We start from the raw sequence: 17,493 nt of genomic DNA, 5'->3' as shown, positions 1-17,493 counted from the left end.
CATGCCAACATCTATTCTTAACCTCCATTTCTCCTAGTTCTCCTCCCTCTCACTGCCCAGGTATGGACAGTGCCAAGCATTCAGTGGGGCAGTCTTCTCCAGGCTGCCAGAGCACGTCAGAAAGGGAAACAAGAAGGCTAGAGGGAATACAGAAGGGAAACAGGGACAAAAATGCATGGATAATGCATGTAGAGTTTATAACTCTGTCAGTATGAGAGAAAAAAATCCAAAACCAATGCTAAATACAAAGGGGGTGGTTTAAACTCGTGCAATGAAAATTTATCACCTAAAAAGCAAGTTTCACAAGCTCAGGACAAGCTAACAAGCCAAAATCCAAGACCTTAAATCTTGGTTCATCATCCCACATAGTACCTGAGCCTAGAGATAAAGATGATTCTTTAGTTGTCTCTTTAAATCCTTTTTGCTTATTGTTATAGCTAAACAAAAAAGTGACTTGCTAACCAAACACGAGGCATGAAGGTTCTTGTTCCTGAGGAGAAACAGAACAGAAAAGAAGCAGGGCACCTTAAGCAGCAGGATTTAGAAGGAGCACGACAACATGCCTAGATTGTATTTCTCTGTAATTTCCATTTTCAGTTAGAAAGACAAAGCAAATAAAATACTAACAGAGTGGCTGAATCAATAAGTGTAGCTGAAACTCCTCCTAATGAGCTCCTTTTTACTTCCAAAACCCAAGCAAGGAGAAACATCAAACTTTAGCTGTTAACTTGATTTGATCAAGCACAAACTGGACTAGACCACTCAATGTACGACTATGTTGCCAGTATGGGACCCGAACACCACAAAATTACAGGATATAATTTCCTTATAAATGTAGCACTACCACACGGTCAAAGATGAAACACTATCATGTAACCAACTGATCCCAAACAAACTTGCCCAGCACAAACAAAAGACTATCCAGGGCAGTGCAACTGCACTATAGTCTAAGTTCAGTGCAAGCAACAATTTCATGCACATAAGACCAAGGTTCAGGAAAATGGCAAAGCCATAATTGCTTTGAAACAGTTTCTCAGCGTCTGAAAGTCTTTGGAATGTTTTGTTTCTCTAAAGAATCCTTTTCCAAGCAACTCTTGAAGATAGCTGATCTGCGACAGTATTTTGAGATACTGCAAAAGGGCAAACACATTTTTAGTTTCTACAACTGAAGTGAGAACATCTTAGTATGCTGGAAAACACAGCTCAAGCACTGTAAAGTCCTTGGAGCTCTTTACTAGTGATTTGCTGCCTCATCACCTCATGTAAAATCAGAGAATGACTTCAACGAAGCCACCAAATTTTTATGGGCCCAGTTTTTCTCCCAAATGAACACCCTCTGACCTAAGAAATGATCACAGAAATTAGGACAGAAGCAAGTACTCATAGGCACTAACGATTTTTTTTCCTCCTTCATCATGGCTAGTTAGTGTGCATGTTATATCAGACATTCTGCAACAGTAAACTGCACCTCTAAGGGAAATTGATAAATGAGGAATACTAAATCCCTGTTCCAACACATGCCAGAAAGCCTTGGCTAAAATTAAGAACTGATTACATGGAGAACTCTGAGAGCACATTCCAGTTCAGATACTGATATTAAAATAGTGGCAGCCAAAGTGCTAACATTCACAAGGCCGAACATCCTTCCTAAATTCACAACACAATTCAGTATTTCAAATAGCACCAGCCTTATGAAAGCAGAACAGAAATATCCCGAAACAAAAAGAAAAGGATAGATCAGTCGATGAAACAGGTACAGGAACACTACTCATTTATTTCTAATTAAGGCTCAGCACCCCAGTGATGACAAATCACAGACTCTGTCAGGTCCATCAAAATGCCTCTCCCCCAGCTGGTTCTGAAACTTACAAATGACAGTCTGATAATATTTGAAACAAACTGACAAGATTTCCACAGATAAACAAACCTGGTCTGAGGCAGTAAAACACATTCCTCTCCCAAAGTTCTCTGACCACAATAAACTGTGTCTAAAATATTAAGAACCATTTACCTGAGAAGAAACTACAGCTGTGTATCCATATCTTGAAGGTATATTTAATGTTAACTAAACAATGAGTGCTACACATCATAGGAAACACAGCAATGTCTTTGTCATTAAGGGGTATATGATTATCTGCAGGTATTTTTCCAACATTTTGTTGGGCTTTAACAATTGCTGTCAATAAAACCTTGTCCTTGTATACAGTTTGGCTTTCATTTCACTTGAGGAGCTTTTATAAACTTGTTTACATAATTCTCAAAGATGCAGATTTATAACTGTCAATGATTTTACAAGGTTAATGGCCTCTGTAATTAAAACAAATGAATGAGAAACTCAGCTACTCTAAATTTATGTGCTTCAGTCAACCAGAAAAACAGCAAACTCTGCAAAGAACATGGATGTATGAACCAGAGTAAAACTCACCTTTTGCTGACTGCTCCAAAGCAATGTACAGAAAGGGAGATACTTCTATTAATGATGCACTTAGACTCTGGGGTATTTTGAAACATAACATTCTAGGAATAGAGATTAATGGAATTTCTAGTCTAATTTCCAGATCTAGATGCATCTGAGACATACTTTTATTCCAGAGGTGTAATTTGAATTTAACAAACAACAAATGCACACGCCAGAATAAAAGTTTGTATTGTATGATACTGAAGGCTCAAAAATACAGATTGTCTTTTCAGGAGCATATCTATTATTGAAGATAGTTTTAATTTACTTTAAACCTCACTTTCTTTAATTTTTTTATTTAGACCTCAAGCTTTTAACTAGTATATTTTTAAATAGGTTAATTTAATCCATATCACACCTCAACAATTTTATATTGAATTAATTGACATACATTAGCAAGCAGAAAGCTAGATCACACCATACTCTTTTTTTTTTAGGTCATATAATCTGAAACTGTAATAATTATAACCAAATTTCTTTGTGGAACTAAAACTTCTGCCATCCAAATTTCACTAAAGAACTTGATTCCACAGCAATAACAGATCAGAAATTCAGTCTAGAAAATATGAAAGGGATAAAATCTCCTGATGTTTAAGGTGGTTTTTTTAAGGTTCAAAGGTTTCCTATTGCCTTAGAGAGGTTAGGAGTTGCTTTGTGTTCTTGAACTGTGATCAGGAGTTATTCACATGTAATTGAATGTGACATTCTACCTTCTTGTCCACAGCCATAAAAACGGATGACAAATATGAATGCAAGGCTGATGGCAAGATGGGACTATTATTAATGCAATTCGTAAGCACCTTGGACTTCTGGCAGAAATCTGACAGAAAGGTGTTAAAGTCTTGAACACACTATCCACAGATATACTTTTATAGGTTATTTAATTTGACCTCCTTAGCACAAGAAGCCATTTCCAAGCTCATAAATTTTTACTGAGCGTATCTTCAGAAAGACATCCCTTGTCTTGCAACAACCCTGCAGCACAAGTGCCCCCAAACTTCATTCACATTTGGAAGAGTAGGAAGTCCATCTAATCCTTGCACTGATAACTTAAGCAAAGGCTGTTTAATCAGACTTTTAATGGAGACTATGCATTTCTCCAAAACCTTTTCTTTTGCTTTTATATAGATTTGTACTAATTTGTGCAAGCAAGACTGAGAGCAGCATACAGACACACATCAATGTGATCACTTGAATTCTGTTTGTGAGCCACAGCTACAACCCTTAGCTTCTCCACTGGCATGCAAAATAAAGCATTTTTGATTATGCAAATAGTCCTCTGCTTTGTGAATAGGGCCTCAAGTGATTCAAATGCTAATTCTGTTAGAAACCTTGATGCAAAGCCAGTATTTCAACCATGTCAGCTTTATAACCAAGACTTTCTGAGAAACACGTAATTGCAAATTGAAAAATATCTTTTAGAACTAGAAATACATAGAGATAAAGTAACCTGGAGAAGTGGGAAAGTTCTTTACAGCTTTCTGTCAATGGGCCTGCAACCTGCTGTGTTTTGCTTTGAGTTAGATGCCCCTTCAGGAAGTGTCAGTTTCCTAACAGTGGAAATGTAGGCACTGCTGCACTGAGAAAACCAGAAATGAAACAACAAAAGTAAATTTTTATCTTGTCCAGAGAATAATGTGCTAAATATTTGGGGTTTATGTCTTCTTGTTTGCTTAATAAAACCTTTGCACAATCCAGTGAGTGCCTGTATGAAAACGTTCTTGCCATTATTAAACACATTTTTGAGCCCTCACAGCACAAAAAAGAGCAAGCATGCATCCTGGATTTCAAAGAAATAGGGGGAAAGGGAAGTGAGTGAGAATGCATATGGGAAATGTGTAAAAAGCTTTTCTTTTTAGTTTGCAAGCAGTTTTGATTTACTTTCCCCCCCACCCCCCCAATTAGTTGCATTTAACCTACTACAGTATTTTGTCCTCTCAAGTTCTAGGAGATATGAGGGAAGGGAGAATGTTTTCAGATGGAATCCAGCCACACTGGCACTGCCATCAGCCTGTGTGCAAAGCTGCCTTGATGGTACACCAACATTCTTACCACCCTCTTGACTTTCTTGATTGCTTCTGCTCAGGGAAAACCAGCTGATAATTAAGGCTAAGTAAAACCAGTGGGTCTAATTATCTGAGCGACACAATTAAAACAGGCCTCAAAGAACTAACCTGCAGCCTATAGACCCAAACAGGGGTGTTAGGAAGCTTCCACATGAGGTCAGAAGCAAAAAGTTAAATAATATAAATTACCTGTCATTGACGGTGCCAGTTTTGAGCATCTCCTCAAGGCAAAATCCACAGAACCCTTATTTGCATTAACCCCTTCCTAACACCCCAAAGGAAAAGAAAACTGGTCTGTACCACTTCTGCACTGATTAAGGGAACTCTGAAACAAGCACAAAACAAACAAGCTAGATCAGATCAGAACAGGTACAAATCACTGAGTTTAGCCCACCTAAAATATGCTTATTTACAAGGCTTCCTCCGTTCATTTTGTTTTAAGTTCACTTTTCAACTGGCTCCAGCTAAATCTGCTGTCAGCTGAGAAGCTGTGGAAGTTTGTGACAAGTGGCTCAGACCTCAAAAATTCAGAAATACACAGTTCCATATTCTACAGCTGCATATCCCATAGTGATGACTTTTAGACTCCACTGCCACGGCTTGTATTCTAATAAATGGGTCAGAGGTGGAAGGTCACATATCCTATTACCAGTCTCTGAACCATCCAGTTCCCCTTCATCTCAGCAGAAAAATGCAACATATTATCAGCTTCTTTTTTAATATTGCTTACTCGGGGGGAACATTCTGAAATAAAATAATGTGGATATTCATTTTCATTGCTTTGAAGAAGACAGTAAAGGTCAAGTTCTAATTTTGAAATGCTGCTCGCTTCATATTGGTTATAAAGCCTGAAAGCAGTAACTCCACCCATGCTGGAAGAAGAGATCCCATTATGAAGGATATATTTCAGTACTGTATAATTCCTGAATGATTATCTCCCACCTCTCCCAAAAAACACAGCAAAATTGAACTGAAATGTTTGCAACACAATCTTCAGGCTATGGAAAAATACAAAAGAGGAAAACAAGCAGTGCTGTCTCCCGAAGGAATGGTCTCACCCAGACAACTGTGCCTACAGCATCTGACAGCAGGTAGACCAAAGAAAAAAAGGAGCCTGTGAAGAAACAGAAAAAAGGAATATTTTTTTCCTCCTATATATAACTTTAAAATTAGATGTATTTGCTACCACTTTTTTTCACTGTTTTGATTATAAGTAATCTTTTCCTTCCTATGAGAAAGGTATTAGTTTTTCTTAATGACTAGTAGTTGGTAGTTGCTGCCATATTTCATGCCAGTACAAAGACGTAGGCTGCTGAAAATATTTCTTAACTATTTCAAAGTTTAGAAACAATTCATGCTTAAAATTTACAGCAAATTATTGTGATCTAAACATAGCATTTTACCATACTGGAAGTTTTTACTTCCCTGTATACACGACATATTTAAGGAAGAATTTAATCATTACCACAAAAGGCGGGAATAAAAGGCAGCAAAACAAAATACTGCAGTAGTCTCCTCCTCTCAGGCTGCCCATCTTCTCAACTAGCAAGTCTCTATTTATGTCATGGCCCCATCGTTTGAAAATAAGTATAATTTTCCCTTTGATATAGGAATGATTTGTTAAGATATTCAAACAGAATAGTCTCTTGTATCTGTAAAGAGACTGAAGGTGCTTAATTTTATAAATAAGTTACAAATTTGAAATAAACTAGTGGATTTTTCTCAAAGAAAAAAAAAGTACTTCTTGTGCTGTGGACAAAAGCACTGAAAACAAAGGCATTGTTGTGGATCCAGCCGTAGTACATGCACATCTTCATTGTTACATTCATGTCTGAAGAACCAAGACAGTTTTTAAATAATTTATACTCATCAGGAGAATTAGGATAATTCATTCATGAACTTTCTGTGTTAAAAACACACAAAGCTGTTCTTACCGTGTTTATGAATGATGACTGAATTCAGTAGCAAGAAGATGGTGACATGTCTCAGACATGACTTTTGATGAAGACTTAAGACATAACTTTCATGGGAAGCATTTTTACTTTATCTAGAGGTTGGTACGTGTCCAGCTCACATTAGACATTCTCTAGGATGATCAAAGATAGTATATGACTCTTCACAAAGGAATTTGGTCGTGGGGGGACAGAGTTAATTGTTTTTCTAAGTCTTAAAGACATACAGGAGACACATGAACACACAATACACATATGCACCCATACAATTCTTTCTATATATGTAGTGGTTTATCTCCTTCAAGGGGAAGAGCTGTAACACAAGGAAACCAGACAACCTTCTAAAGTCCTTATTTTGCAGTTTACCCAAAGTTGAAACCAATTCTGCTGAGATACAACAGTCATTTTGTACTTTTACGCGTTAAAAAGACCGTGGATCAAACTGAAGCTGACTGAACTGGTTCAAACACTGAGTTGCCACCTCGCTTTGGTGTTTTCAAAATCCAGGACACAGCAGTGGAAAAACATACACAGAGATCTTGACAGAGACAAATGTCTTTGTGCAGATTTGAAGTCACCACTTTCATCATAAGACTGAATGATATTGTTGTCTAGATTATCCTCTTTGCAAAAGGGAGATATAATAAAGAAAAAACAATGAGAAGAACAAGCTAGGTTCTTTGCCTCAACATCAGAGATATCAAATTTTTATTTCACCAGGTGGCCATGGAAGATCCTGGCACTTGGATGGGTGCATGAGGGTCTCCAAGCAGTTCCAGCTGAGACATGCCATCACTTGCTAGTATCTCCACTCATATTAAGAAGCTGGTTTCTGTACCACCAGTTCAATCCACTCCAATTGGGATATGGCCACAAGATAAAAAGTAATGCTACTTGGAGAAGGATTAACTTAGCTCTACTTTTTATGGTGGCAGAATGTGCTGTAAGAGGGCATTAAATTTGCATACAGCATAAAGAGACAGACTCTCAATAACTTCCACTCAAACAAGAAAGCCATGAGGGCTACATAAGGGTTCTGTATGACTTATAGATGCATATTATCATTATATATGAAGAAGGATTGCCATCCTTCTTGTATCCTCCATACTCTGTAATTGTCATGTGCTTTCTACCCTTCCTGTCACACTATCAGGGACAGCAAGAGCAGCAGACCAGAATCTGTAAGGCAGCAGTTCCAATTCCTACATTAAATAGGGAAGAGAAGAAACAGTTTTTGAGCAGAAGAAAACTGCTCTGAGCAGAAAGCCCCAGGAGCAAAAAAGCCAAGTCAGAGGGCCCTGAAACTCAGGTCAGAGGAATCTGCAGGCAAAAGCCATACTGAGAAGGATTCAATAGCACTTGTGAACTAATGGATTTGCAATCTTCCAGCACTGGAACTAACACAAGATCCCTTATCCAACACTTTCCATGTGAGCAATGAGGACGCAGAGACAACTTCTTCAGTGGTAGTAGGGCAGAGTCTGAAAGGTCTGCCATTAAGCTAACATAACAAGGATGAAGAAAGAATTCTTGATGGCAAAATGATCCTATTGAAAAAAAAAAATCTGCAATGTGTCACCCTATTCTTTTCTTGCTTGAACTGTGCTCAAGAACAAAAGCCAGAAGAAGGTCACAGCTTGAACATCAAAAGTACTGAATGAAGATTCAATTCATACAGTCGTGTTCCATCTCAGCAGGGCACAGATAAAATGTTGGAGAGGGAATAGGAGGAGGACAGAGGAGATGGAATATTCTGTGGAACAAATTTAGCTCTATGAAACTGGATAATTTGGAATTTGCATTTGTACTTCTCAGAAAAGCATGACACTTTTCCTACATGATGGGAGCTCATTATAGAGTTTAAAATTTATAACATGATTCTCAAAGGGAAACACCATAATTTATGCCATATTTATGTAATTCCAGCTCTCCTGAAGGTTTCCTAATTGAGAAAACTGCTAATTTGCTAGACAGTAAAAAAAACCCTCAGAAGTAAAAAAGGAAAGACTATGCTCAGTCTGTGAATATCAAGGTACAAAGAAACAAACAGGACAGACTTTTTCAACCTCTACCATTTCTGACCACCCTACATTGACATAAGCTTTCATTTGGCCCATGAAAAAGAAGCAAATAGCACAGTGCAATTTGGACGCACTAAAAAGCAGGATAAAATAATATCACAACTTGCACTGTATATGAGACTAGAAAACTATCCACTCTCCCATGTTCATCTTAGGTGACAAGGAATTCAGATCACCTGCTTCAGCCAGCCAGTCCAACTGCTTTCAGGGAAAAGCAAATGAGTACTGTCAGAAAAAAAAATTAGCAGCCAGTCAGGGTTGGAGAGAACAGCAGGAGGAAAAGCAGAGTAAAGATGAAGCTCCTGCTGCTTCCAAGCTTCATATCACATTGCCAAAGATCTAACACACTTCTCTTAGACATACACAACAGCACATGCAGGAGAAAGCACAAATGAAACATAGCTGAAAATCGGAGCTATCAAAAAAAATTTCAGAAAAAATCTCCAGAAATTAAAGGCAGTTTTTCTATTATTCATGTTCAACAAAAAATAGTATACACTTCTCTGCAACATGAGAGGGTATTTAATAAGTAACAGCCAAAAGTCTTGGAAATTTTAAAAGTTGACTTCATTTCATGAAAAAGGTCCCAGGAACATCCTTTTCCAAATGCACTGTAGTTTTTGAAGCCCAGTCTGACTTAATTTGGGAACCTTGTATTCCTCTTTTATCTTGAGGAAACCCACAGTTTGGGTAAGGCTGCAGGATGACCATAAGAGAGACCAGATGGAAAAATAAAAATTGCTGGAGTTTCTTTACTTCTGAATACTTCTTGACCTTAAATATACAATGACACAGTGTCCCAAAGGTTCTTGGCTTGCGTGTTTTATTTTTAACAACACTGAAAAACAAAGCTGTTACGACGGCAAGCTCAATTGGCTTTGCCGGGGCTTTACAGTTAATTGAGCCGTAGCTATTTAGCCTGCAGTAGGCACCAGCTCTGCCAGCCCCGTAGGCAATGAAAAAGTTCCCCAAGCTACAGCCAAGCTACTGTCCTGTCCTTTCTTTACTTAAATGCTCCAAAGCAATGTGGCTTTTGGGGAGAGTGAGCTTATCCTCAGACTCTAAAAACATGGACACAAACCCCCTATAGTAACTCTTGTGATATCCATGCTCAGAATAGCTACATCTCCATAATCTTAAACATAATCACTTTTAGTTCCCTGAGGCTTGTTGAGCCAGATACATGTGAAGCTTTTAGGCATTACAGTTAGGGAAATTTAAATTTCTTGACTGGACTTCGTGAGGGAAATCTGAAAGTCCTCTAAACTCTTTATCACTCAAAGCAGTTGTTAAGCCTCCTTATTTAAAAAAAAAAAAAAGGCAACCAAAAAACACCCAAACCAACCCTGAATAAAATGAATAGGTTTACATTATGTAGGTGGATGATTTAACTTCCAATTAAAAAAAAAAAAAAATTATTCTTTACTGGAAGACAAAGACAGGATCACTGCAATTTTCATGTTTACCTTCTACCAGTAGATCAACCAATGACTCTTAAAAAAATATAGGCAGATACTGTTTCACTGTGCCCTTGACCTACAGCATACAACCTTCCAGACCTACTCTAATACAGTGAATAGGAGGCTTATCACCATGAGTCATCTAAATAGTGCCATGAGGTCATTTGTTGACTTCAGTGTTATAAAGACCATTAGGCTACATATCAGTCAAAAATCACTGAGCTGGGAAGTGCATGCAATAATTCAGGTCATAATTCAGGATGAGGTCACAAGAATTATACCTACTGAGCCAAAATACAATTTTCTGGAGCTCTTCCTTAGATGGTATGGGTACAGAATCTGCTATTTCTCCAGGATAATACAAAAGCACAGCTGCTTTACATCACTCACAGCATTGTTAATATAAATCAGTGTTTTCCACTGTACACCAATTAGGAACACTGGGCAATAAATTACACATTCACTTAGGTAAGAGCTTTCTCTTGGCAAACTTCTGATCTCCCTTGTATTCCTGTCTCAGCAGTTATTCCAGTTCAATTTTCCACAGATAAAAGTTTTGTGAATATTTATCCCCTCCAGCCTGACAATTTCAGAAAGGGAGGCCTCAGAAAACGTCCCAGCCTCAAAGAGACTGTCTAGTATAAATATACATCCTGGGGAAATAATATATTATATATTATAATATATAACATATATTATATGTGTAATATAAATCTGGAGAATAAATGTGAACTCTCATTTCTTTCTTAGAGACTGTTTCAGGTTTTCATTTTTTGTTTCTCTTATAATCATAGAATGGCTTGGGTTGGAAAAGACCTTAAAGATCACCAAATTCCAACCCCGTGCCATAGGCAGGGACACCTTTCACTAGACCAGGTTGCTCAGAGCCTCATTAAACCTGGCCTTGAATCATTTCCAGGGATGGGACAGCCACAATTTCTCTGGCAAGCCTGTTCTAGTACCTCACAACCCTCACAGTAAAGAGATTCTTCTTGATATCTACTCTCTGTCAGTTTAAAGCCATTTCCCCATGTCCTGTCACTACACGCTCTTGTTAAATAGAAGTCCCTCTCTGTCTTTCTTGTAGGCTCCCTTCAGGTAGTGGAGGACTGCAATTAGGTAACCCCTAAGCATTCTCTTTTCCAGGCTGAATAAACCCAATTTTCTCAGCCTTTCCTCATGGAAAGCTCTATCCCTCTAATCAACTTGGCGGCCTCCTCTTGACTCACTGCCACCACACAGTGAGATAAGGATGGAAGAGGCCTGAAACTCTGAAGACTTCTGAAGATGTTCTGTGGCCAAGAGTTAAGCATCTCGCTTCCCTGCTCTGTACCAGCACTCAGATGAACTAAGTTTTCTCCCCCAGCTCACAAAATAAATTTATTCAGTATGCACGATAAACTGCTCTTTAAAAATTAAAAACTTTCATTGAGCAATTCCTGTATTCTTTGTAATTTTATAATGCAAGACAGCAGACTGCTTGCAAAGCCCTTATGTGGTATTTCTGCTGCTATCCATACGTGGCATTAAGACCACAGCCTTTGACAGTGAAGTAGATGGAAAATTATTATCTGAGAACCTGCCAAATTAAAGATGTAGAGACTGTCTATCACATGAGCACTTTTAAATGTGACACACAAATTGGAACAAATACATATAAATTACAACATGTAAATACAATAATTAATAAAAAGAAAAATAAACTGAAAGTTGCCCAATCGTGGCATTTAAATGACAAAATACAAAAATACCTACAAAACTGGATGATGCTTTGAAACACCACCTAGACCTATGAGAAATGAAACATTACCATACACCAAAACACTGGAATAGAGTTTTATTGCTACAGTAAGCAGCAATATTTCCAAGGGTGGAAAATGAAAAACAAATGCAAAAAAATTTTCATGATTGGGATGAGGAAGAAAGAATTTTATTACCCAAGAAAGGAACACAGTGTTCTGTCAGAAGCAAGGTGCTGATAAAGCCAAGGGATGTTTGTCTATATATGCATCCAAAAAGCAAAATTTTTGTCATGCTGGATATAAGCAATATTATTACCCAGAATGCAAAAAAAGATAACTACAGAACTGTAAATCAAGTTGTTCCCAGAATTAGAATCTACCACACAGTTCAGTATTTAGCCTAGATAAACATATAGTATTACAGGAAATTAAGGGAATGAAATATCTGAGGTAAAAGTTACAGTCAGTGAACTTTTCTCCTGGCTGCTGCGGGTTTAATAATACTTCAAGTCTGATGCTGGACTATCTCTGAACAGTTGATAATGAGCATTACAGTAAAAGAATAAACCACAACCGAACTAACACAGAAAACAAAGAATTTGCTAATCTCTACACTACCAAATTTACTTTAAATGAGAAAAGAGCATGTAAATGACTTTCAGACTCCACAGTGTCTCAGATATCACTGGTGCAGGCACATTTAGCCCACAACAGTAATATGGTGGCCTGAATGCCTCACATATTTGTTACCAGAAGATCTCATAGATTTACCCCACCCAGGTGTATACACCCAATCAGTTGTGCTTTTTTCTCCTTTTTTGGTTTTTTTTTTTCTCTCTTCAAAAGTAAATTAGATTGTGTCAGACTAAATGAGTTAAATTCAGAGGGAAACACCTGTAAACTGCATACAATAAGCTGGTACCTCTGACTCAGGCCAAGTTGGAAGAACATTTAGCACAGGATACTTCTAAATTTTGTTCTAGAAATTCAATAGAGAGCTGAACAGCACCAATAAATATGCCACATTCACCTATTTTCATTCAAACCCCATGTAACTTTGATGGTAGAAGAGACAAATCCATATTTGCTGTAAAAGCAGTCTTACTTTATAAGCTTTAATTGAAGTTTCAGCTAAACCTCCCCTCGGCCTTAAAATTAACTACTATTTTCCTGACGCAGCCTTACTGGGTTTTTTGTTTGGTTGGGTTTTTTTTTACTTTTCCTTCCACTTTTTGTTTCAACCAAGTTAATGCTTGTCTCTACAGTCACACATTCCATATTTATAGCCTTCATTTTCCCACTTCTCTTAGTCTTTTTCCTTTGTAGCTTTGTTTTACTTTGAGCTTCATTCTGCTGCTGTCACAACAGTAACAATATGCTTCCCTGTACACAGACAGCTACAACATTCCCTCAGCATGACCACTGCTTAGGGTTTCAGCCTGTAACTTCCCCCTAATTAACATCACACAGCATCCCCCTCAGGAGCACCGAGCAGGAATGTTATTTCCTCTCACTGCTTTACTCAAATGTTAAACTATTTTCTAACAGTAGTTTTAATTTACAACTAACTAAACTTCTGCCTAAATTTGCCTTGCATTGGTGGAAAATTAGAAAATAAGGAATAAGTCAAGATGAAACCTGCCTGGTTTTGCCATTATGAGTTTGGAATTAAATGCCCTCCAACAGACCTCTGGCTCATACCACTATATATGCATTTTTCCATTAGGGGAACACTATTCCTCAGATAACTGAAATTAGAAGTTGATCTCATCTTCAGTGGTATTTGTCTTTGTTCTAATTGTCCCAGCCTAAATTACAGCACTGGAGCCCCTAGTTAGTCATCAAAGATCAAGAGAAAACTGCTTAACACAATGTCCCATTCTTACTGTTGTTCTATATCAAACTTAGCAGATAATTTCAAGAGCTCATAGAAGCATTTCTTTTTTCCTTTCCGCCCCCCCCACCCTTGTAGCTGACAGCAGCCATGGATGCATTACAGAACCCAGAATGTCCAAGATGGATTAGATGCTGCCAAGAGGAAAGCAACAGCTTCCTAAGGTCCTGCTAGTGAAGCCTGTGGCTGCAGCGGCTGTAGCGGTACTGTCAAATACTACAGGCCTGGCACAACATCAATGAGGTTACTTTCTGAAAATTACATCTGTAATACAGCTTTTCTTACTTTTCTGGTCCTAATATTTGTTTCTGACAAAATCAAAACCAACAACAGAAAAGTCAAAGCCTAACTAAATACAGATTTTTACCCTTCCCATCTTTGTATCAGGTATGAGTGACTTCTACATGATGTAAAACACACAACACTGTATTTATCCTGATAGCTCCTGAATGATATTCCGCTATCAAGGAGACAAGATTTCATTTACCAAAAAAACCCCTCATAATTAACCTGTAATCCAAGTTTGACACCACCTAACCAAGAGTCTACAAGAGTTGAGAAAAAACTTTTTTATTATCTTAATACTCTTTGGATCTAGTCTCAGCTTAGATGAAGACTTAAAAATATAATGGATTCATACAGTCCTATCAAAATCAGTGAGACACCACACACTTAAATCCGTATTAATTATTAACTTCAAGAGCTTTTCTAGACAAGACCTTTGTTCTACTAATATTAAAGCACCAGAATTTTAACTTGCTTCAATCACAGTATTGTAGTCACAGCTAAAAAGAAAACTTCTCCAATGGCAGTGTGAGAAGTATTTTCATGCAAGTATGCCTTTATAATTTTTAAAAAATATCAAGTGGGAAAAATCTCTGTTCTTATTCCTAACAAATACTTCTTTATACTGAGCTCACACAACACACTATTTATGAAGAAAAAGGGATTATACTGCATTTGACAGTTATAATGCTATAAACTTTCATCTAGACCACACTCACACTGAAAAACCTTTTAAGTGTCACTAAAAAGGCACGAGAAAGTCGTAATTACTATTCTCTTATTAAGTCAGTACCATATCAACTATAAACCTGAAGAACAATAAACATATTTGAAACACAGACTGTTATAACTTGAACTCAGCATTACAAATATTGAAAGCTGCACCCGTAACCCTCTGTTCACCTCGTTATCACAGCACAGCTGCAGGGACAGACAGCTCACAGATAAAATAGATATTATTATGAATAAATGTGTCAGATCATTCAATAATTGCTACTCAGATGAAGCAGTACAGAGGAACTGAGGAAATTCCTTCATAAATTGGCCACCCACGGTTTTCCCTCCTTTGTGAAAGAGCCACCTTTAAAATGCACAGTCTTGGGATGGAAATCCACAGTAGTTTAGAGACTTCTAACTTCAGGATGTCAATCAGATGGAAATCCACAGTAGTTTAGAGACTTCTAACTTCAAGATGTCAATCACATGAAACAAGGGGTTTTTTGCCCTGCCCACTCCAGAATGGGCACATTGTACAGACAGACATACAGCATACAGAAGGCAGCAGGAACACAGGCAGGAGTAAAGCACAAGGGAGCTATAGCTGCTGTGTCTGGGGCAGTCATGACCATGAAGCCACACACCTTACATGCAGGGCCAACTGTGGACCCTGTGAGGGCTGATGTTCTGGTACCTCCCTGGCCCATCTCACCCTGGGAATTATGCTGATAGTACAATTTTAAATGTTCCCTCAAAGTCATAACAGTTTCATCTCTTTAGTTCATTACCAATTGCAGCTGAGTCTGAATAAGTGGTGTGATGGTAAATTGTTTATTATTTCTCTACCAAGGCTCATTTTTAGTTCCTTCTAAGAGAGAAGGCCCACACAGAGAAGGCATATCCAGCAATTTCTGCAAAGGAGTTCAACACAGACTCAGATAAAGCAGTCGTCACTAGGGACCAGGAGAGGCTGACAAGGAAGGATAAAGGAGTGGAACAGAAAGCTTAACAGGCATCTCCAAGTGCGCTAGATAAGAATCATTCCCGAGCCGTGCAACTTAGAGTCCGTGGGGAAGGAGAAACAAACAAAAGCTAGTTGCAAACTACACACAGCTTCTAAGGTGCCTGTAGTTTTGCTGCCTGATCTTTTGATTGCCTTTATCAAAAAATGCTTGTCAATGCTTCATGCTGCATATATATGAAAAATTACATCTCTCTTCATCCTAGGTGCTGCCTGAGGGCAAGAAGCGCATCTTACACAGTTCCCTCATCTTCTCGAGTGACTTCTCACACCCACCTTAAACGTGCTCTTAAGTGCTCGTTTGTATAGTAAATCTAACAGGAGCCAAAGCACAGGAGGAGCTGCATTCTCTAACAAGAACTCCCACACAAGAGGCTTTGTTTTTGAAGGACCAAAGTTTCTTCCTACTGAGAACGTAACCATGTAATTTGAATTCTCAAGCAATTCACTGTAGCATGGCACAGAAATAAGAAGTGCAATGTAATTACAAAAAACCCCACATATATGATCACTAAATGTGAGTGCATACCTTCCCTGATTGCAGTAAATGGGGTTCCTTCCTCTTCTTGTAACCTAATCACCTTCAGTGCCACCAGCTTTCCATTTACCCTGAAAGGGAAAGAGGGGAGGGGAAGGAAAAATTTAGAAAACCAAAATTATAGCAGAAACAGTATTTCTCATAATAGAACTTGTTTCCTATCATGTACTTATTCAATTTCTTCCTGTCAATGCCAGTGATTCATTTATAGCACTGTAAGAAACACTTCATAGCTTCCATAATATCAACTTTATATTTTCAGACTCAGATGCAATCCAAGAAATGATCTCAGTTTTCTGTGAGTCAGTTTCCTTTCTACCACAGCTTTGTTACTGAAGCTTTGTTAAGAACTATCACATTGTAAAATTTGGTTATACAATATCTGTTCATTATTTGATCAGACTGTTCAAACAAAAAGGCATATGATTTTCATCAACCACTTCACTTGCATTATATCCAGATTTACCCTGATTACCGCCTTCCCACTGCATTATTATAGCCTTCAAAAAGGTACAAAGTTTGAGTAATGAAATAATTTTTAGGTCACTCTGGCCATTTCCTGCTAGGGCAGGACTGTTACTGAAGCATATTCTTGACTACATGGCCCAGGCTACTTTTAGATTATAATAACTCTCATTTATAAGTTTAAAAATATTTTGTGCTCCAAGAGACAAATCTTTTAAAAAGGTCATTTTAGTGTAAAATCTATTTGGCTTGTTTCACTTTTAGCATTCGAAATTTCACCACACATGAATTACATTCCAGGCCTTGCAAAAAAAATCCAGTAGGTTCAGTTTATCAAATAAAATCTCCCAAAAATTGAACTAAGCTGATGTTCATTACCACCTTCAAGAACAAACTCATACTATGAAACTTTAACAGACTCCCCATGTATGACAAGCAATGGTGAGGATAAACTACCAAAAAGACATAATACAGGGGCATTATTATAATTATAATAATTATTATTATTATTGAGATTTATTTCTGTGAAAGCAAAATTAGCCTTTACAGTTACAAAGCTCAAGGATGCATTGGAGCCTCTACACTCCTGTAGTCATGGAGGCAACTCCCTGCTGAACTACAAGAGGGATGGCCCTAGAAGATGCATTAAAATTTCAAAGCAAGATGATATGGACAACCACCAACTGTGAATTCATCTTTCCCCCTCAGGCTTTTAATTTTTGCAGTTATATGAGTCCAGTGACGGATGGCTACTGTCTTGTTTCTTCTGATTATTCTTCTTTTATAATTACCAAAAACTCATTAGCCGTATACT

The 17,493-nt window shown here is 37.8% G+C and overlaps 1 protein-coding gene across 1 annotated transcript in view; it reads right to left on the bottom strand.

Annotated features, from left to right (window-relative positions):
• The window catches only part of CDK14 (cyclin dependent kinase 14), a gene marked incomplete at its 5' end in the record, with an annotated part of 318,948 nt that overhangs the window by 193,712 nt on the left and 107,743 nt on the right, over positions 1 to 17,493 (bottom strand). Inside the window, one exon of the mRNA XM_082290375.1 lies at positions 16,206 to 16,285. Within this exon, the coding sequence (XP_082146501.1) occupies positions 16,206 to 16,285 (80 nt within the window). The remainder of the gene's footprint in view (positions 1 to 16,205; positions 16,286 to 17,493) is intronic.

The sequence above is a fragment of the Coloeus monedula genome, assembly GCF_965178545.1.
Source record: "Coloeus monedula genome assembly, chromosome: 1".
NCBI classification, from domain to species: domain Eukaryota; kingdom Metazoa; phylum Chordata; class Aves; order Passeriformes; family Corvidae; genus Coloeus; species Coloeus monedula.
This window is presented reverse-complemented; position numbering and strand designations above follow the sequence as displayed.